Genomic DNA, 22,845 nt, shown 5'->3' on the forward strand with positions numbered 1-22,845 from the left:
TATTTACCACTGACAGCATCAATCAGAAAACTGACAAGACTGCATCTCCCTTTTCTCTGCCTGTGACAGGTTTTCCCTCCTCGAATTTAATCAGTGTGAGGCAATTAAATAATTCACTGAAACCTTGCACAATCACTTAGCCCATTATCTAATTTCTGCTGCTTCTTCTATAATCTTCACACATTTTGTCCAACCCCAGGGAATTCACTGAACATTAATACATGAACATGCATTTAAAGGGCCAGCGTCTTTTTGAAGAGATGCTCAACAAACCTGTTTTTGTTTCTCCTCTGATGCTCCTTGGGACATTTTCATTTTTACTACATTAAAGACACGATGTAAATACAAGTTGTCGTTGTCAAGGAAAATAAAGTTGTAATGGCATCATGCACAAATGCCACGAGAATCCGCTTCAATGAAACTTATATCATTGCGATGTGTTTTGTAAACAATTGAGAAAATTGCAATCCACTTTTTTTAATAAAACAAAGATGGTAATCCTTTAGATGCCTGATTTGCAGCCAAATCATTCAAGAATTTAGATTTTCCAACATCAAAACAGTTCTGTTCTCTGGCTGAACATTTCAGTTTACAGGGGAGTTTCTACACCAACTCCTTCTGCTTTCAAATAGGAGAAAAAAAGGACAAAACTGAAGAAAATGTTGTTTCAGGTAAGTAAAGGCTTGTATCGTAAGATACCTTGTCACACCTCTCAGAAACACTCTCAAACAGTGACTTATTGTGAACTGGAGTGACTGTTTTAATGTAGGGAAATATGACAGTGATTTTGCATGCAGCAAGGTAGTGAGATGAATAGCCAATTCATTTGTTTTGCTGGAATTGATTGAGGGAGAGACATTGGCCAGGATACCAGGAGAACTCCTTGCTCAAATAGTGCCATGGGGTTTTTACGGACTATCTGAACCGCCAGAATAAACAGATGGGGCATTGGTTTAAAGCCTTATCCAAAAGGACAGCACTTTTAACCACATTCTTACAATTATTTTCACAGACTGTGCACCTGTATAGGTCACACATCGTCACGAGTTTAATTTCAATGAAAAATAAAGGCTACATGTCCAAAAAGACTGTTGCTTATCTGCAGAAAATAGTGTTGGCAACTCATTCCACAAGGAAACATAAAGGCTGTGATCAACACAAAGATGGAGAAGACAGTAAAGGTGCCCTGTAGTTAGAGGCAGTGTGCTGGGCTACAGGCAGCATGTGGCTGAAGCCTAGCACCATGCAATGGGGGATCTGTTTTTGCATGTCCCGAGTTAGTTGCAGTGGATGGTGATGGGTTTGGTAAGTAAATGCTACAGATCTGAACTGTATACACCAGAATTCCAAGCCTGATCCTGGTCTGTGCTATTGTTTTAGGATCTACCGTTTTAATAGAGGGTTTTCACTTCTGCTATGTATGTTCGGGTAGTCCAATCTAAAATGGTCTTCAGCTCAAATAAACAAGAGAGACTGCGAAGCCAGGATTTACCAGCACGCTGGAGGTGTGAGATCATGACCATCAGGTGGAAGGACAAGGATTGGTAATCTCATACATGAAACTCACAACAAACACAAAGCAGTTAGTAGGCCTGGTCACTTATTGCAGGAGAGAAGACAGGCAACAATTGGGGGAAAATGTAGAGCTCTGTTATCCCAAGTTTAAAATTTAAAAAATCCACAAATAGCTCAGAAACTTGAAGCTGTCAAACAATTCCCTGCTGGAATCATCTATTCGAGAGTATGAGCTGGTGATCTAGTTAATGATTAGGAATCACTGATTATATTCAGCTATCAAGAAAGGTAAAAACGGATCTATCCCTCTCCTTATGTCCTCCCCAAAATGTTTCCCAAAGCCATTTTTATCACACATGCACACAGAGGCTATTTTTATATCAAAAGTCTGTTGAGTGTTAATACTTAAAAGGTTCAGAGTCCTGCCTTTAACTGGAGGTTACCCTTTGTGACAGTGCAAAATCCTAGCTGTAATAAGTCACTCAGTACTATCCAAACTAATTTAGGGATGTTTGTGAGGCATTGTAAGTTAAATATGCAAAAAAATCCTGCAGCACTATCTTTGCTCTTTGACTGATGTGGAGATGCCAGTGATGGACTGGGGTGGACAAATGTCAGGAATCTTACAACACCAGGTTATAGTCCAACAATTTTATTTTAAAATCACAAGCTTTCGGAGATTATCTCCTTCGTCAGGTGAGTGAGTGAGTTACTCTTTGACTGTAGCCATGTTATTCTTCAAGAAAACTGAATGGAAAAATGTTTTTAATACCAGTATAGGACTCATCCCTGGACTACAATTTGAAACCAAGCACACCTCGATAATTATGCAGACAATGTACATGACTTGAGGTCCTTAACACCATGCACTGTAGAGTGCAAGACATAAAGCTCACCCTTTGATTACCTATAAGCCACTTTCTGATCTCAGTGGGATTGTCATTGATGGCACTTAGTCGAAGTTCAACAAGGGAAAAAAAAAGTTCAACAAGGGGAAAAAAAATCCAAGCACAAGTCAAACCAAAGAAGTTTGGAGGTTTCCTCCTGTTTACCCCCCCCCCCACCCCTTCCACATGTCCACACCTCCCTTTCTTGTGATTGGACCTGGACTTCATCAAGGCCAGCAGACTAAAACAGAGTCAGGATTGGAAATAGCAGAGATACAAGTAAATAATATGGTCATTGGATCTGACCCCCAAAAGTTTGCTGACTTGGTGTTTTTACGTTCCCGGTGTAACAATCATCACTAAATTAACACTTAATGCACTCCTGGTAAGTTTATTCATCCAGTCACATCTCTTCTTCTCAGGTCTGATGTAAGGAATCTTACAACACCAGGTTATAGTCCAACAGTTTTAAAACTGTTGGACTATAACCTGGTGTTGTAAGATTCCTTACATTTGTCCACCCCAGTCCATTACCAGCATCTCCACATCATCTCAGGTCTGATGACAAGCTTACTCAACCATCGGTACCATTTCCTGATTGTAACGTTAGAGGTTTTTTCAGCTTGAGTTTAAAACCTATTGGCCCAGGGAGACTAGCAGTGTCCCTGAAAGTACAAGCAGTCTAAAAATATCTGGTCAGATTGTTGCCGCTTCAGCTATAACAGTTTATTATCTCTTCAGTCAGAGTGCTACAACTTGATGCCAACAGAAAACGGATTACTAAATTGATGAATACTCTATAAGCTACAAAAAAAGTTTACTTGCGCCTCAAAATCAGAGTTATAAAAAAGGTTAAAACCTACACAATGCTTTTAATTCCATCGCTATTACATTAAGCACTAAAGGTTTAAAAAAATAGAACACTTTTGATTAACAAATCCCGGACCGTTTTGATATGTAATCAAGCTATTGAATGAAAATATCTTCAGACCCTGTGTAGCATGCATAAAAAAATTTTTTTTATATGTAGAGAGCTGATATGAACTGGAACACACTGCCTAAAAGGCTGGTGGAAGCAGATTTAATACTAATTGAATAGTTCTTTCAAGGAGCAGGCACAGGAACGATGGGCCGAATGGCCTCCTTCAGTGCTGTAACATACGATGATACTATGGATGTTGTCAACTCAATCAATTTTGAAGTTTAAAATCTAACTAGATTAATGGTCAACTGAGGAATCTAACCACAAGAGATTACTATTACAGTTTGTATGAAAAGACAGGAGTGAATTATATCTTAACCAGCAATGACGACTACACATATGGCACTATAGTTCATTTGCAGGCTGTAACAAGAGCTTTTACTGACTAATATTGCTTGAACCCTGGTATAAAGTAGCACTGCAGAATTAATTTTCTACTCTGAGACACAAACAAACAGGTTCTTTTGGGAGCTGAATACACAGCTTCCCAGATTAACCATGGGAGAGTCCACAATTGTAATGTCCCTATGAAGTAAAAGGCCAAATGCCAGAATAATTTATGTATCCATCTGTTATTAATCAAACTGCCAGTACACCTTCGTTACACAGCTTATAGAGTAAAGGAAAACACTCAAGGTAATTTTTTTAAATTCAAATGATCAAGTTAACATATTTTAACACTGAAAAGTTTTGCTTCTAAATAAAAAAAACGTTGTTAGAAACAAAAAAAACAAAGAAAATGTTCCCTTACCTCCAGCTCACTTTTAGCAGGTGTGCAGTCTGATAGTTAGTACTCACCACACCAGGAGCAGGTTGGAGGATCTTTGTACCTTGGGTTTTGAGCATGCTCTTTCTGAGTTATTCTCCACAAGCAAACCTCATTGGCACCGTCATACCAGACCTTCTCCTCTGCTCATTCCCTGATTCTTAGTGAACGCCAAATGCAATGTCCCTGTGCTGTTCTGCTTCTAAGCCCTACCAGCCTCCATCCCTTCCAAAGTAATGTCAATGCTTGGCTAACGCAATGTAACCAGACTCCACCCACTGTCTTGTCATATTTATCAAAAAACTGTCATAAAGGGACCTTCTTCTTTCCTCTCACCAAAACATCTGGTCCAGTCTTCAGCTGTGGTTTAACACACACAACCTTGTGCTTTCGCCCCTTGGGAGCAGCCTAATATTACTGGACATCCAGTCCTATAGCTTCCCAGTTGAAAGGCTTACGTACTCATGCATAACATCCCATTAATTCAGTGCAGCTAGATCAGACAGCTTTGTTCAGAAAGGCTCCTTTCTGTTCATTTGTTTCAAGTGAGAAGCAATGCATAACCCTGCCCAGTGAGCAAGCCCTCGAGCACTGTACATAGCAAACAATGGCTAACAAAGCCACTCCTGCAGTCTGCTCCAGCCAGCAGCGGGAATCAGTTCCCAGGCACCATTCCACAATATCCATGAAGTAATACAAGTCAATCAGAAGTGCACGGTTCTTTACTTTGTTTGTCTACACGATTACAAAAACAACTGTGGAATTCCAAAATGTTATGAAATTGAAATGAGGATCATTAACCCAGTAAGTACTGGATTTCCTTCAGTTGAATTATACTTGAATCTTATTCAACACAAAAAGTTATTTTCCCCATTAAATGTCCGGAGATCAAAGTAATATTTGTACGAGGACTTCCATGTCATGGAAGTTGAAGGGAGTAATGCATTGGAATGATACTCTTGGACGAGTTCCACATCCATCGCGTCTACATTATAATAAAAGTTCCATTAATTGTAACTTTTAGCGAAAAAAAACCCTGAGCTCTTTGAGCGTGATTGTACAAAAAATAATCTTAGTTTTGATGGAATGATTCTCAGCATTCCATCGCTGACATGCGATTGAGCTTCAATGCTGAATGGGAAAGCAACTTTCCCATTATACAATCTCAGGGAGTTATATTATAGCATCATAGAATGGTTACGGCACAGAAGGAGGCCATTCAGCCCGTCGAGCCCGTGCCGGCTCTCTGCAAGAGCAATCCAGCGAGCCCCACTCCCCTGCCCTTTCCCCGTAGCCCTGCAAATTTTTTTACCTTTAAGTACTTATCCAATTCCCTTTTGAAAATCACAGCGGTGGTGCCAGAGGACTGGAGATTTGCAAATGTTACACCCTTGTTCAAAAAAGGGTGTAAAGATAAACCCAGCAACTACAGGCCAGCCAGTTTAACCTCGGTGGTGGGGGAAGCTTTTAGAAATGATCATCCGGGACAAAATTAACAGTCACTTGGACAAATGTGGATTGATTAAGGAAAGCCAGCATGGATTTGTTAAAGGCAAATCATGTTTAACTAACTTGATTGAGTTTTTTGATGAGGTAACAGAGAGGGTTGATGAGGGCAATGCAGTTGATGTGGTGCACATGGACTTCCAAAAGGCATTGCTCGCAGCAGTGTCCAAGAGATTAATCTTTAATTCCTGGAGTCTCCAGGATAATCCTGGAAGGTTGGCAACCTTAACTTCAGGTGAAGCAGGGTTAGAGGACAATAGATAACTGTAGTAGATATCTTTCAGTCACCGTTTTTCAAAGTCACACATTCTGTTATTTTAATATAATACTTTGATTTTGTATTGTTGTTTATAGTTAAATGGCAATTTTAGAAGCAGAGAAGTGGAGTAAGTTGGAGCAAAGGGGTTTCTCTGCAGTCGAGTCTGCATCTGGGAAACAAAAAACTGAGGTGTTACAGCAGCACGACTGGCAGGGGGGTGTAACTACAGTGTGATAGAAAGAACAAGAGTATTCTTTAAATGGTGGGAAGCTCGGAACTGTGGAGACGGAGCAGAGTGATTTATGGGTCCATGTACAGAAACCACTGAAAGCCAGTAGACAGGTACATACAATAATTAAGAAAGCTAATGGAATGTTAGCCTTTATCTCAAGGGGGCTGGAATATAAAGGGGTGGAAGTTGTGCTACAATTGTATAAAGCTCTGGTTAGACCGCACCTGGAGTACTGTGTTCAGTTCTGGACACCACACCTGTGGAAAGATATATTTGGCCTTGGAGTGGGTGCAGCGCAGATTCACCAGAATGATACCGGGGCTAAAAGGGTTAAATTACGAGGACAGGTTGCATAGTCTAGGCTTGTGTTCCCTTGAGTATAGAAGATTAAGGGATGATCTAATTGAGGTGTTTAAGATGATTAAAGCAGTTGATAGGGTGGATAGAGAGGAATTATTTCCTCTGGTGGGGGAGTCCAGAACAAAGGGGCATAATCTTAAAATTAGAGCTAGGCTGTTCAGGGGTGATGTCAGAAAGCACTTCTTCACACAAAAGGTAATGGAAATCTGGAACACTCCCGCTCAAAAAGCTGTTGAGGCTGGGGGTCAATTGAAAATCTCAATACTGACAGCGATATATTTTTATTAACGAAGGGTGTTAAAGGATATGGAACAAGGCGGGTAAATGGAGTTAAGATACAGATCAATCATGATCGAATTGAATGACAGAAGAGGCTCGAGCAGCCCACTCATTCCTTAGTGAAGTGGCCATTTGTGTGAGAGCCGAGGCAGCAAGTGTTGACAGGCTATTCAAATGTACAGATTATCTTGTCCTAGCCCAATCCTGTCCTCAAGGGCACACTTGTCAGCAGATGATTTACTCGCTAGCCCAGGGGCGCGAAGGCTAACTGTTGGACTTGAATGGCTGAGATGAGCTAACTCAATACAGACCTATGATCTTTTGATCTTTACAGCTTAGTACTATACTGGATGGTGGCCACTGGTGTAGTATTATTTGCCATTAGAAATTTAAAACTGAGACCCTGTCGCATTCGCATATTTCTCAGCTCCTCTCCCAGTTGGAGGGCTGGGTGGACTCTTGGCCGCAGCTTCAGTTGTGATCAGGTGACAGGAGGCGGGAATCGACTGCTCTGGGGAGCCACCTTGCTTCTACATGGCACTCCAACTGTTCTGGCTGAGAACTGACAAATCTTTCCAGGAAGCCCTCATATGAACTTAAAAATTAATTTCTCCACCCAACAATTGAATCACCATGCTGATTTCTTTTTTAATTTTAGAAATAGTAGTGACTCCCAATTGCTCACATTTCTTTCTGACATTGCACACTGTTTTTGTGTTTAAATCACTGACTGTTTTACCGGAGTGAGTATTGGCATCACGGTGTAACATCGCCCTTCTCCGCCCCTGCCTCAGCTCATCTGCTGCTGAAACCCTCATCCATGTCTTTGTTATCTCTGGACTCGACTATTCCAATGCTCTCCTGACTTGCCTCCCACCTCGCACCCCCCATAAACCTGAGCCCATCCAAAACTCTGCTGTCCGTATTCTAACTCGCACCATGTTCCATTCACCCATCACCGCTGTGCTCGCTGACCACATTGGCTCCCAGTCTGGCAACGCCTCGATTTTAAAATTCTGATCCTTGTTTTCAGATCCCTCCATGGCCTTGTCCCTCACCATCTCTGTAATCTCCTCCAGCCCTACAACCTCTGAGATCTCTGCGCTACTCTAATACTGGCCTTTTGCGCATATCCGATTTTCTTCGCTCCACCAATGGCGGCTGTGCCTTCAGCTGCCTAGGTCCTAAGCTCTGGAATTCCCTCCCTTATCCTCTCTGCCTCTCGACCTCTCTCTCCTCCTTTAAGACGTTCCTTAAAACCTAGCTCTTTGACCAAGCATTTGATCACCTGTCCTCATATCTCCTTATGTGGCTTATTGTCAAATTTGGTTTGGTAATCGTTCCTGTGAAGCACCTTGAGATGTTTTACGATGTCAAAGGCGCTATATAAATGCAAGTTGTTGTGTCAGCCAATGAACTGGAAGCGGGGTGGGACTTACAGCAAAGAGAGTCTACTTAAACAGATTCTCGACACACTACAGCAAACAGAACTCATGACCAAAACTACAGCAAAGTCTTACGATAAAAGCAGGATTATTTCTGCAGCAAAATGCAGTGAGTAAAGGATGGTTACATAACACACAGAGTAAAGCAGTAAGAAGAAAACCAGAAAAATAATCAAAATAAGTAGGGGGCTAAGGACCCAGACATGTGCATTTTGGCATTTCTCCCAAACGTTTTAGCGTAGAATTCAACATTTAGTTACATTTTTTCTCAATCAGCTACTCATTAATGACACAATTGTTGTCATCCTGATTGTGCAGCTATGATGAGTTTTTCTGAAATGGTCTTTGACCGGGCTATTCCCATATCTGTAACTATTAACATTTTTTCCTGACATTTACAAACGGGACTAGCCCAGTGCAGGCAGATTTGGGATATCCAGGCCATTTTTCAGAACCACTTTCTGTACTTTCAAAAATGTTCACTTTTAACAACTACATTTTGCACGATGTATTTTGTATTTTAAAATAAACAACAGTTTTAGTTCTCCTGCTAACAACTAATGAGATTTTTTTAAAAACTCAACAAATAGCCAGTAAATAAATGAAAATAGTAACAGTCATTAAATCAGCTTGCATATCTATCTTACTTGTGAAGTTCAACCAAGAACCAGCATGTTCAAATACAAAAAAGTTATTCATATGGAAGGCTCCTGTCGTTGGGTTAATAAGTGAGCTCAGCTGTGATTTTCCAATGTTTCCATTAGCCTGCCCCTCAACCATTAAATTAATTCTGTCTCACTCACACTGTAGAGATGCTGGAGGGTAACTGCAACTTGTAAGGTCTGAATATTATGCTAATAGAGTTAAATGTGTGAAAAAATACCACAGAATCTGGTGGCGATTAATGAATTCTGTCAGAAAAGCAGAATATGATAATCACAAACAACTCCTCAGGGGATCTTCTAAAGATAATTTACTGCAAAAGCTACTTTCTAAAGTCAACATACTGATTGTGTCCATTTATATCTGGAGACTACTTCAAATTGATCATCTGATTTCAAACAAATTCAACTCAATTCCTTGAAGAGAAATCTTTCGTCCAAAAAATGTTGTTAAGAATTTTAAAAGCCAAGTTTTCCCCTAAAGCAGTAAGCAACTTGGGTGGTGAAGTAGACCTGCATCTTCGAGCACTGACACTCAGTGTAACGTAGCAGGACAATTCTTGGTCCGATACCCATTAAACTGAGCTCCTGATCTAACTTGGACTGAGCAGAGATTGTTCCATGTCCCTGAAAATTGGAACGGAGAGTTGCACTTGGCAGCACCGAGTGACTCCTACTGCCAACTACAAGGAACAGCACTGAACCAGTTTCCCTGATGGCAGCAAAGGGTGTAAAGGCCCCGAGGGACCTTGAGAACCCGAGGATGAGGCACCAGCAAAAATTACCTGAAAGTGAAGTTCTGAATAAACTATAGTGTACAAATTCTGTCATGGTAACTCTGGTTTGAACACCACAGTGAAAAATACTGTGACAGTCTGGAAGGTAAGGATGAACCCAGGGACTTCTTCAATTTGAATCCTAACCGGATTGTCCATTTTGGAAAAGGAAAAAGAGAGAAGAGAAACTGCAAGTCTGCCTTCCAGAAGCACACCAATGGTCAAGACAGTCACAGAGCAGCACTGATGGTGAGTACAAATTGTAAGACTCCCTTGACTGAAGGAGGAAGTCCAATAACAGAAAGCTGTTGTGAAGGAGCTAAATGTTGGAATAAATGTATATTAAAATCAGTGATTAATATTTGTTCATATTATGTGCATCTTCAAACTGACTTCATTCACTTTTGAAAACATATTACCTAAATATTTGGATCTCTGTTCCCTTGAGTCATTACAGAATTTAGCTCAAATAAGAATGACTAATAAGCAACAAGGCTTCTCAGCTCACTCACCCCTGTTAATTTCTTCATTTCATAATTCAAAAATACTTTGTTATATGAAAAGGAAAAAATAAGCTGCAAACAAGAAACACGTCCTGCAATTTATTTTAATAGAAAGCAATCATTTTGTGAAGATGGTGCAGAAAGTTCAGACCAGTTCTGGCTGTACAATTTGTCCTGGCCCACAGCACAGAGCCTTGTGAAACTCGGGGCTGCAAAATCCTGTGCTGCAATACTCCACTGGTTTCCCTGTCCAACTTGGTCCTTATTTCTGCATCCCATTTCCAAATTAAGTCCGTTTTGAGTGGAAATTTATACAAACGGATTTCCCTAAAGCTTTTCTGCCCTACCACAAATGCTTACATCACTGAAACAAGTTTGGAGCTGTTGTTTGAAAGTTCAAGATGTCACCAGGGACATTACAGCACTTTGGAAGTGGTTTGAAGCAAATAGCAGAAGTTCCTCCGATGGTTCCATTTATAAAAGCAGTGCCGGGTGTGGTAACTGAACTATACAGATGGGGAAGGTCCCAGGTTCCCTCGCAGATCTGATGGATTAACTGATCTCACTCAGGGTGAGGTAAAGGGACGCTAAATGGTTTAGCTGTTCGGTGACCTTTGTTAGAAGCACAAATATGCACATGTCAAGCAAGAACAGGATCAGGCTCATGTGGTCAAACAGTATTTTCTGCCTCCAAGGCAGAAGGGATTAAAATAAAACTGAAATGTTTGTTTTTAAAAAATATACAATATACGATTTGTCACAGGAATTAGCACTGAAGTGATTTTCCCTCTGTTTAAAAGTGACATCATTTCAGCATGTATAAATATAAACATGATATCTACATAAACTCATCTAATTAACCAAAACCAGTTTAAAAACTCACCACTTTCGTTCCAGGTTTACTGAACAGCAGGTCCAAAGTACAACTATAAACCAGAAGACATATATGTATGTGGCAGTATAAAAGTTCCAGCGTGACAAATCCCTTTTTAATGTAATTTTTGAGCAGGTATGCATTTTATTCTGCTGGTGCTTTATTCTACAAGCCACCTCTCAGTGTGCTACAATATAATCAAGCAGCTTAAAATGCTCCTCAGGCCTCTACCGACAGCAAATTCTACCAGAATAGTTACAGACATCAGTGTTACCAGTAGGATCAATAATTCCATTTGGACAACAGTTTGGGTTCTGCATTTTTGTAACGGTGCATTCACATTACAACGGTAGCATCGATGCACTTCACACCAATGCTACAGCTATAGTGTAAATGCAACATAAATCCAGAGTAAGGACCCAATGTGGAAGAGGGGTCTTACCCCACTTTGACCTGGAGTCAGGTTGGGATTGTATTGATACGAGACACATTCAGAGTCAGTGCAAAACTGAAACTACTTTGTATTGATGCTAAATCTGCAGTGTAAATTCATCCTAAAATTCAGTTACTCCACACAAAAGGTCTAAAATATTACAAGCTGAGAAATATTTTTGAATGAATGGTGTTATTGTTTATGAAAAATCTGATGAGAATATAAGATGCATTTTCAAAGAAGACTGTAAGGGATGAATTGAAGAATCCATTCAAAATCTCTGATTATACGTGGTATTTTGAAAGACACTCCAATAGCAATGGTTCAATGTTAAGATCTGATGCACCCTTCTCCTGATGATAACTTTGTCCAGTGAGTAGCTGAGCCACAAAAAACAGATGGCCCCAGGTTCAGGTTTGTGCTGTAAGACCATAAGAGATAGGAGCAGGAGTAGGTCATTCGGCCCCTCGAGCCTGCTCCGCCATTTAATGAGAAAATGGCTGATCTGATTTTTACCTCAACTCCACTTTCCCACCTTTTCCCCATATCCTTTGACTCCCTTGTTGATCAAAAATTTGTCTAACTCAGCCTTGAATGCATTCAATGACTCAGCCTCCACAGCTTTTTGGGGTAAAGAATTCCAAAGATTCATGACCCTCTGGGAGAAGAAATTCCTCCTCATTTCCATCTTAAACAGGCGACCCCTTATTCTGAGACTATGCCCCCCAGTTTTAGATTCCCCCATGAGGGGTAACATCCTCTCAGCATCTACCCTATCGAGTCCCCTCAGAATCTTGTATGTTTCAATAAGATCGCCTCTCATTCTTCTAAACTCCAATGAGTATAGGCCGACCTGTTCAATCTTTCCTTATAAGACAACCCTTCCATACCCGGAATCAACCGAGTGAACCTTCTCTGAACTGCCTCCAATGCAAGTATGTCCTTCCTTAAATAAGGGCATCAGAACTGTATGCAGTACTCCAGGTGTGATCTCACCAGCACCCTGTACAGTTGTAGCATGACTTCCCTGCTTTTATGCTCCATCCCCCTAGAAATAAAGGCCAATATTCCGTTTGCCTTCCAGATTACCTGCTGCACCTGTATGTTGACTTTTTGTGTTTCATGTACGAGGACACCCAGATCCCTCTGTACCGCAGCATTTTGTAGTATTTCTCCATTCAAATAATATTTTGCTTTTTTATTTTTCCTCCCAAAGTGGATAACTTCACATTTTCCCACATTATATTCCACTTGCCAAATTTTTGCCCATTCGCTTAACCTGTCAATATCCCTTTGCAGACACTTTGTGTCTTCATCGCAACTTGCTTTTCCACCTATCTTTGTATCAGCAGCAAATTTGGCCACAAGACTCTCTGTTCCTTCATCCAAGTCATTAATATATATTGTAAATAGTTGAGGCCCCAGCACTGATCCCTGCGGCACCCCACGAGTTACAGATTGCCATTTTGAAAATGACCCTTTTATCCCGACTCTTTATTTTCTGTCAGTTAGCAAATCCTCTATCCATGCCAGTATATTACCCCCAACACCATGAGCTCTTATCTTATGTGGCACCTTATCGAATGCCTTTTGGAAATCCAAATATACTGCATCCATTGGTTTCCCTTTGTCCACCCTGCCCGTTACTTCCTCAAAGAACTCTCATAAATTTGAAAGACGCGATTTCCCCTTCATAAAACCATGTTGACTCTCCTTGATTGTATTATGAGTCTCCAAATGTCCTGCTACTACTTCCTTAATAATGGGTTCTAGCATTTTCCCAATGACAGATGTTAGGCCAACTGGTCTATCGTTACCTGCTTTCTGTACTCCCTTCTTGAATAGGGGTGTTACGTTTGTGGCTTTCCAATCCGCTGGGACCTTTCCAGAATCGAGTGAATTCTGGAAGATTACAACCAATGCATCCACTATCTCTGTAGCCACTTCCTTTAAGACCCTCGGATGCAAGCCATCAGGTCCAGGGGATTTGTCAGCCTTTAGACCCATTAGTTTACCTAGTACTTTTTCTCTCGTGATAGTGATTGTTTTTAGTTCCTCCCTCCCCTTTGCCCCTTGATTTTCTACTATTATTGGTATGTTATTAGTGTCTTCTGCTGCTGAGTTGAGATGTGTCAGGTCAGTAGTAGGGGTGTTATAACTGGCCTCAGTATCCCGGGCGAGAGAAGGGAAAATTGGTCAGTGCCTACATGATCACCAGGGAAGTGCATGTGTGTGGAGATTAGATGAGAACAAGATTGAAGACCCCTCTCCCCACACACATACACAACTGAAAGTTCTGCAGACACCATCAATTTTCACAGTTCAAGAACGGCTACTTGAATACGGTTACCGAGTGCAAGCTGTAAAGCCACCGCCCTGAGCTAATGTAAGCACGCTTGTTTTCGAGCTGAAGCCAGACACAGGAGACCCACGCATTAGCGGCCGCTGCTATGAGCGTGTAGCTTAGCACAATTTAAAAGCAGCTTAAGTTTATCCGAGACCAACACGTCTAATTCTCAGTGATATCCTTCAGAAATAATCTGTAGTTTATATTGGAACGATGGGATTAAGCAAGAACACGGTACATCAAAAACTAAATGAATAGTCATTTTCAAATACTGAGAAACTTTGTGTAAAGTTCCTCTTCAAAGATTCTATTTGAAGTTATTGCTTTTCACTCTGATCTTATTAATTTACAATTTGCATGGATTCTGGTTTCTTCATAATCCTTTCATTTCAAAATGTCAATGATGTCCTGAGCTATCTAAATGGCTAAACTTCACACCTAGATGAATTAATGACTATTTCAGTTTTGAAATATGTGCATTAATAAAACATTTGTTCAAACAAGTTTAATTGTAAAATTAAATTTCCTACACTGCTAGATCCAATGTTTTGTTCCAAAAACTTAAGAGCTTAGCCACGGATGAGTTTCAGGGTTTAAGTGTTCTTCCCACCCACTCCATTACTCTCCTGACTTTGGCTGGAGTCTTAATCCAGCACCTGCAGCACTTGATACTGCACACAAGAAGCCATTCTTCATATGTAAGCCAAAATGATAAGTGTTAGAAAGCTTTATGGCTATGAGAATCACAGTCAAGCCCAATCCTGCCTTCATCAGATGTACTCAAACATGCACTTACCAGCACAGGTTAAAAAAAAGTGATTAACAGTGGGAACCCTGGAAGATTTTCCCCTTCACCTAAAACATGAATGCTGAGGCCTGAGTTAAGATCAGCTAACTCAGCACAGTCTGGAGATCAAAGCTGGGATGGGACAGTTGCTCAATACAGTACATTCACCAACAATGCCTCAGGGGGATAGGTTCAAAAAAAAAAATTTTCATCTATTCCAGCCCTCAAACGATGAAACGTGATAGGATGATGGGAAGTCCCACAGTTCAACCCAGTCCTCTTCTTTCTGACATCCACCCGTGCACTTTTTAGTAGCAACAACAACTTGCATTTATATAGCGCTATTAACAAAGCAAAATGTCCCAAGGCACTTCACAGGAGCGATTATCAAACAAAATTCGACACCGAGCCACATAAGAAGATATTAGGACAGGTGACCAAAAGCTTGGTCAAAGTGGTAGGTTTTATGAAGCGTCATAAAGTGGGGAGAAAGAGGTAGAGAAGCGGAGAGGTGTAGGGAGGGAATTCCAAAGATTAGGGCCGAGGCAGCTGAAGGCACGGCTGCCAATGGTGGAGCGATTAAAATTGGGGATAAGCAAGAAGCAAGAATTGGAGGAGTGCAGAGATCTCAGAGGGTTGTAGGGCTGGAGGAGGTTACAGAGATAGGGAGGGGTGAGGCCATGGAGGGATTTGAAAATAAGGATGAGAATTTTAAAATCAGTCACTGGATTGCAATCAGTAGAGGGAACCTTGGCTGATCTCCCCCTCCCGAGTCAAGAGTATTGAGGAGAATTGTAGCTCCCCCATTGGCACACCGGCTGACATCAGTTAATTCAGGATATGGCTGGTCCAGTTGAGTTTCTGGTCAATGGTGACCCCCAGGATGTTGATGGTGGGGGTTTCAGTGATGGTAATGCCGTTGAATGTCAAGGGGAGGTGGTTAGACTCTCTCTTGTTGGAGATAGTCATTGCCTGGCACTTATCTGGCGCGAATGTTACTTGCCACTTATCAGTCCAAGCCTGGATGTTGTCCGGGTCTTGCTGCATGCGGGCACGGACTGCTTCATTATCTGAGGGGTTGCAAATGGAACTGAACACTGTGCAATCATCAGCGAACATCCCCATTTCTGACCTTATGATGGAGGGAAGGTCATTGATGAAGCAGCTGAAGATGGTTGGGCCTCGGACACTGCCCTGAGGAAATGCTGCAGCAATGTCCTGGGGCTGAGATGATTGGCCTCCAACAACCACTACCATCTTCCTTTGTGCTCGGTATGACTCCAGCCACTGGAGAGTTTTCCCCCTGATTATCATTGATTTCAATTTTACGAGGGCTCCTTGGTGCCACACTCGGTCAAATGCTGCCTTGATGCCAGGGGCAGTAACTCTCACCTCACCTCATGTTTGGACCAAGGCTGTAATGAGGTCTGGAGCCGAGTGGTCCTGGCGGAACCCAAACTGAGCATCGGTGAGCAGGTTATTGGTGAGTCAGTGCCGCTTGCAAGCACTGTCGACAACACCTTCCATCACTTTGCTGATGATTGAGAGTAGACTGATGGGGCGGTAATTGGCCGGATTGGATTTGTCCTGCTTTTTGTGGACAGGACATACCTGGGCAATTTTCCACATTGTCGGCTAGATGCCAGTGTTGTAGCTGTACTGGAACAGTTTGGCTAGAGGCGCGGCTAGTTCTGGAGCACAAGTCTTCAGCACTACAGCCGGGATGTTGTCGGGGCCCATAGCCTTTGCTGTATCCAGCCGTTTCTTGATATCACGTAGAGTGAATCGAGTTGGCTGAAGACTGGCTTCTGTGATGGTGGGGATATCGGGAGGAGGCCATGATGGATCATCCACTCGGCATTTCTGGCTGAAGATGGTTGCAAACGCTTCAGCCTTGTCTTTTGCACTCACGTGCTGGACTCCACCATCATTGAGGATGGGGATGTTTGCAGAGCCTCCTCCTCCCGTTAGTTGTTTAATTATCCACCACCATTCACGAATGGATGTGGCAGGACTGCAGAGCTTTGATCTGATCCGTTGGTCGTGGAATCGCTTAGCTCAGTCTATAGCATGTTGCTCCCACTGTTTAGCATGCATGTAGTCCTGAGTTGTAGCTTCATCAGGTTGGCATCTCATTTTTAGGTACGCCTGGTGCTGCTCCTGGCATGCTCTTCTACACTCCTCATTGAACCAGGGTTGATCCCCTGGCTTATTGGGAATGGTAGAGTGAGGAATATGCCGGGCCATGAGGTTACAGATTGTGCTGGAATACAATTCTGCTGCTGCTGATGGCCCACAGCGCCTCATGGATGCCCAGTTTTGAGCTGCTGGATCTGTTTTGAATCTATCCCATTTAGCACGGTGATAGTGCCACACAACACGTTGGATGGTGTCCTCAGTGCGAAGACGGGACTCCACGAGGACTGTCCGGTGGTCACTCCTGCCAATACTGACATGGACAGATGCATTTGTGACAGGTAGAATGGTGAGGACGAGGTCAAGTAAGTATTTCCCTCACCACCTGCCGCAGGCCCAGTCTAGCAGCTCGGTCAGTAGTGGTGCTACCGAGCCACTCTTGGTGATGGACATTGAAGTCCCCCACCCAGAGTACATTCTGTGCCCTTACTACCCTCAGTGCTTCCTCCAAGTGGTGTTCAACATGGAGGAGAACTGATTCATCAGCTGAGGGAGGGTGGTAGGGGGTCATCAGCAGGAGGTTTCCTTGCCCATGTTTGACCTGATGCCATGAGATTTCAAGGGGTCCGGAGTCAATGTTGAGAACTCCCAGGGCCACTCCCTTCTGACTGTATATCACTGTACTGCCACCTCTGGTCAGTCTGTCCTGCCGGTGGGACAGGACATACCCAGGCATAGTGATGGAAGAGTCTGGGACGTTGGCTGAAAGGTATGATTCTGTGAGTATGGCTATGTCAGGCTGTTGCTTGACTAGTCTGTGGGACAGTTCTCCCAATTTTGGCACAAGTCCCCAAATGTTAGTGAGGAGAACTTTGCAGGGTCGACTGGGCTTGGTTTGCCATGTCCGGTGCCTAGTGGTCTGATGCCGGGTGGTCTGTCCGGTTTTATTCTTATTATGATTTTTTTTAGCGAGATTGTACAACTGAGTGGCTTGCTAGGCCATTTCAGAGGGCAGTTAAGAATCAACCACATTGCTGTGGGTCTGGAGTCATATGTAGGCCAGACCGGGTAAGGACAGCAGGTTTCCTTCCCTGAAGGGCATTAGTGAACCAGATGGGCTCTTCCAACAATCTGGTAGTTTCACGACCACCATTACTGATACTAGTTTTTTTTAATTCCAGATTTTATTTAATTAATTGAATTTAAATTCCCCAGCTGCCGTGGCAGGATTTGAACTCATGACTCCGGATTATTAGTCCAGGCCTCTGGATTACTAGTCCAGTAACATAACCACTGTGGCTCCCATACCCCAGGACAGGCCCAAGAATGAAATCTGATCTGTGTGTCCTTTAATTACAGAACCATTGAAGAGGCTGCCAGTACTCACTGTCTCAGCTTATATCGGCCAAATGGGCATGGTACCACTGGGCCCCCAGCAACCCATATCCCAGCAGGAGTTTGTGTCTTTGGGGAGGAGGGGGGGGTGGCGGTGGCAGAAAAAGAAAATTGGAGGGATTTTTTTTCAAAAACAGGTGCTGCAGGGGATAAATATTTATTATTCACAATACTTACATGTATTTATCTTACACTTTAACATGAAGAACTGAGGATAACCAACATCACTAAAACAGATTGGGGCACAAATCGCTCCCAAAATAACGGAGAGCTCAGCAGTGCATTCCGTTGTTGGTGACGAATTGAAGGAGCAAGTTCCAGCGTTTGCACATGCGCAGTGAAATGCGAAAATCCGGAACTTGCTCCTACTGGTTTGCCGGCGGTAAGACAGCTTCGAATTAAAGGGCCATCGCACACTGTAATCAGAGAAATCATTGAAAAAGCGCCAACTTGCTTATCTGCCCAAATAATGACGACACCAAACAGGTACACTGAAAAATACCAGGTCTAAACTAAGTTTTAACAGCACTGTTCATCTTGATGATTGGTAAACAACTAAAAATTAACTTTTAAAAATGTGGAGTTTCATATTGCTCCTTATTCTAATAGTTTTTGGTCATAAAAAAAATTAAATTAAAAAATGTTTTTTAAACTTTTCCCTTCTGCCTCTATTTCTTTGGCTTTTTATTAAAAAAAAATTTTTAAATTTACAATGACATCCAGAATACTAACTTTAAATGAATGAAGTCTGCTTGCCTGCTTGAGCAATGCAGCCTGAATCTGTGGGCCTGACTACTCTTCCTGACAGATTTTGTGGGCGTGTCTTCTCCTCTCCAGCTTTTCCAGCCGCGGGACAACTCCCGCTGATCACAGGCTGGGTTGATAGTGCACATTTTTTTTTAAAGTTCAAATTCAAGCAATTCGACGCCACAGAGCCTGCATTAAGTAAATTTGTTTATTAAATTCGCAGGAGCAGTGGTTACCATTGCTTCGCCACTCCATGCGATTTCTGGCCCATTAGCTGGTCATTTATCTCATTGCTGTTTGTGGGACCTTGCTGCGCACAAATTGGCTGTCACATTTCCTGCATTACAACAGTGACTACATTTCAGAAGTACTTAACTGGCTGTGAAGCGCTTGGGCACATCCAGAGGTCTTAAAAGGCGCTATATAAATGCAAGTTTTTCTGTCTATAATGCGTAGTCCATTATTAGCTGAATACCTCAGTGTAAGGCTCTTTTCAACCTTGGTTGACATATTTCAAGGATAAAGCTTTAAACTTTCAACAGCCACTTTATTAGCTAAAACATACGCATTGCCTCATTGTGCTCTGATTAAGCCATATTAATTACTGAACAGAATTAAAATAACATTGCTCAACGTAATAAAATGGAACTGCAAAACATATCTTTTTGCCTATGAACAGCACAGAAAGGTTTAAGCTCAGTAGAGTAGTTTCAAATTCCTTTCAGTTGACCATCTGAACAGTTAATATCCTCAGGGAAAAAAAGACTACCTTCGAAGTGCAGCTTGGATGTTCCAGCAGAACAGCATTTGATTCCTCTTCAGAGAGTCACTGATACTGCAAACCATTTTTCCTTCAAGCATGCACTGCTTCAATCGCCATCACAGCAATAAACTTTGAACTGCAAGGAAGAGATTCCTTCTCCAAAAAACAAAAAGTAAATTTGAAATAACCCTCCCTCCCCTCTCGAGAACTGCAATTATAATACAGGATACATCTCCATTCAGTCCACAAGTCAGAAAAGGTATTCCAACAGTGATCCTGTGCTGCCTGTGTACAAGGTCATTTACACAGAAATCAAATTTGGATCTAGCGCAGAATCCTCCATCAGTATTTGGAGTCTCCATGTCTGTTTGTGGAGCCTTTGCCTTTATGGCCACCCGATTCTGTAAATGCCCCTCCCTATAAGCTTTAGCAGCATGTAATACCTCGATCTCGATGCCTCTGTTCACAATACTGAAATCATGTCTTTTTTTTTGAAAAGCCTATACCAATATATTTGTTTAAAACCAATATGGCATGAGTGGAGACCCGGTTTGGGTGGGTACTGTAACTGTGAAGAGGGAGGGCAGCACAGTGTTGGAGGCAGGTAGTCAGGCACTGGTCATAGATTTTTTTCTGCCACTGCAAATTCTGAAATGGGTCAGCACCTGTCAAATGTTCAGCTTTGCCCGTTGGTCTCTGCCTTCAGTACATGATCGACCGCCAACAATCTGCAGAACCGGCTTTGCACCGCCTGCTGAAATCTCACAGATGGATCACCCAGTGGTAAACTGAGCTCAGCACCATGGAGATGAAGTTGTGTCAAGGGTCCATGGAGGTAGGTTGATGCTTCAAGCTCCCCCCTTCTCCCTCCCAGCCCAATACACTGCTTTCTGTGCCAGCTGCAGCTAATGCAGAGGAACAAATCCCATTTGGTGAATGTTTTTTTTCCCCTGGTGCACACAAGATTGCAACTCCCCCCAGCAGGTTTATACCTACATTTTAGCACCTCATTTGAGATAACAGCAATGTGAATGCAACACAAAAACCCAGCTATCAGTTGGGTATTACGTAATTCAGAACAAATGAAACTCACCAAAAAGTTGAGTTTAATTTATTCCCAATGGACTAAATTCAAACTTTTCAGTTGCAAATTTGTATTTTTTTTTTGAGAGCTCAGCTTCTGTTTTTGACTGCAAAGAAAATGATGGATCCATTTAGTGACAGTTTGTCCTTTGTAAGTATTTGAAGCAACAGTTGAGCCTCATACACCTTGTTTACTTTGGCAGTGGAAAGCTAAAGGAGATCCAACATTTACCTGAATCAGTCTGACTTCCCGGGTAAAGGTGTTGAATATTAATGCGTTGTTGAAAGGATAAATGATGCTAATGGTTTTAAAAGTACTGACCGCACCATACAAAACTGGCAGTTGGTTGGGGGAGGGGGAAAAGTTGCAAACTCAGAAGGGTCCAGACTTGAATATAAGCCAAATATTGAAATTTCTATGGCACACGTTAAAAGGTCATTTCCCATGCTACAACATAGTTAGAGAAGTAAGCTGATGTGTGTCAGCTAGAAGCTCATAGACTTTAACCGTTTCAACGTTCCTGACTTTGAAAGATTTGTTTCCCCTCAAAAAGACGATGCTTTTAGATAAATGTTTTAATAAGAAAGTCGTGCTATGTACTATGTTGCAATGAAGGAAAGGAGACCTCAAGTAACTATAGTCCCTATGCCTTTCTGTCTGCATGTCCAAACAAAACTCTTGGTAAATTATATCCCTTGAAATTTACTTATAACTGTCTTTATATTGTTCTTTTGCCACTGGCTCTCAACCCTCAAGTCTCAGGATTAGCAGGCAGGAAGACTCATTTTTAAATTAGGTTTTCCCTGATATCATCTGTCTCTCTGACCCGAATAAATACACTGTTCCAGTGACAGCACATTCTTAGTAGTGGCATTGTGACCCAAACTCTGGATGTTTTGGCTATCGTGACATGACTCTTGGCTGACATCATCACACCAATGCATCGCGCATGCACATTAGCTAAAATGTCACGGCTGGTCTATGCATGTGTGACAGATCGCACACTTAGGTCACTTTGGGCAACATAGAAATGAACAGGAGTAGGCCATTCAGCCCCTTGAGTCTATTCCACCGTTCAATTCGATAACAGTTAATCTATACCTCAATTCCTTTGACCTGCCTTTGATCCACGTACAGGACAAAACCAATTGAAATTAATCCATCCGTTCACTGCATAATCGCAGCAAAGAACAAGCCACAGCAAATTAAAAAAAAGACAACTAGTGACAAGAGAAAGCTGCAGCAACAAACTTTTTTGCTTCAACAAAATCAGGAATTGTGCCCTGCTGTGCTATTCTGAATTTTTCACATTTCATTCTAGCAGTGCAGTCTCTTCTTTGAACACCAGACCTGTGCAGCTGTGAGCAACAACATCTCTTCCATGAACACCAAGCTTCCTACCTGTCTGCATCACCCAGGCCCACAGATGTATTACGCTGGACGTTCTCTCTCACAGCAGCCATTCCATCCGGCAAACGGTTAAGTCGACGAGTATAAAGTCCCAATCCACCATCCGTCAAGTATCTGGAACAGAAAAGAAATATGCTGTTTTCAGCTGTGATAAACTAACAGGTCAGTACAGCCAATTCAGTCCCCTGGAATAGGATCTTTGCCTGCTGGGAACATCGTTAATTGGCAAGACTCCACATTCCATTTATTTCAGTGCGATATGGGGCACATGTATTTGTGCATCTGGTATTGCTTTCATCTGAAATATTACTGTAACACTTCCAATGGAAATTTATGGGCTATGGTGTTTATAGGCGATGGTGTGCTGACATTATGACAATGTCACCAGCATACCACAGTTAATCAAGAGGTTACAAGGGACAAGAGCAAGATCTCAAATCTCAAGTGTTTAATTACATATCCTTTGCAGCTTTCAAAATGTATTAAATCTTCATTTCAATATGCTACTTGGAAACAAACTAAATAACACACTGGGAAGAGAAGCAAAGCAAAGAAAATCATTCTCCATACAGGTTATCATGACAATGTAGGTATCATTGACCCTGACACCGCCATTTCTTTATCTGTTATTAATTTCATCCACATTCCTTAATATACCATATTTGCTTTAGTATGATTGACGAATTTCTCAGTGCAT

The 22,845-nt window shown here is 42.0% G+C and overlaps 1 protein-coding gene and 1 long non-coding RNA gene across 6 annotated transcripts in view; one reads left to right on the forward strand and one right to left on the reverse strand.

The window, feature by feature from the left end:
• The window catches only part of nav2a (neuron navigator 2a), a 369,482-nt gene that overhangs the window by 145,840 nt on the left and 200,797 nt on the right, over window positions 1–22,845 (reverse strand). For all 4 annotated transcript variants that reach the window (XM_067994109.1, XM_067994108.1, XM_067994107.1 and 1 more), the window contains one exon: window positions 22,140–22,262. In XM_067994109.1, the coding sequence (XP_067850210.1) occupies window positions 22,140–22,262 (123 nt within the window). The remainder of the gene's footprint in view (window positions 1–22,139; window positions 22,263–22,845) is intronic.
• LOC137328032 (uncharacterized) lies at window positions 6,182–22,305 on the forward strand. Of its 2 annotated transcripts, XR_010964599.1 has the most exons (4): window positions 6,182–6,257; window positions 9,839–9,918; window positions 20,361–20,489; window positions 22,060–22,305. It is a non-coding gene; the product is annotated as an uncharacterized lncRNA (long non-coding RNA). The 2 variants fall into 2 exon arrangements; XR_010964598.1 differs by lacking the exon at window positions 6,182–6,257 and having other exon boundaries at window positions 9,753–9,918.

This window comes from Heptranchias perlo, chromosome 12 (assembly GCF_035084215.1).
Source record: "Heptranchias perlo isolate sHepPer1 chromosome 12, sHepPer1.hap1, whole genome shotgun sequence".
Taxonomy (NCBI): Eukaryota; Metazoa; Chordata; class Chondrichthyes; order Hexanchiformes; family Hexanchidae; genus Heptranchias; species Heptranchias perlo.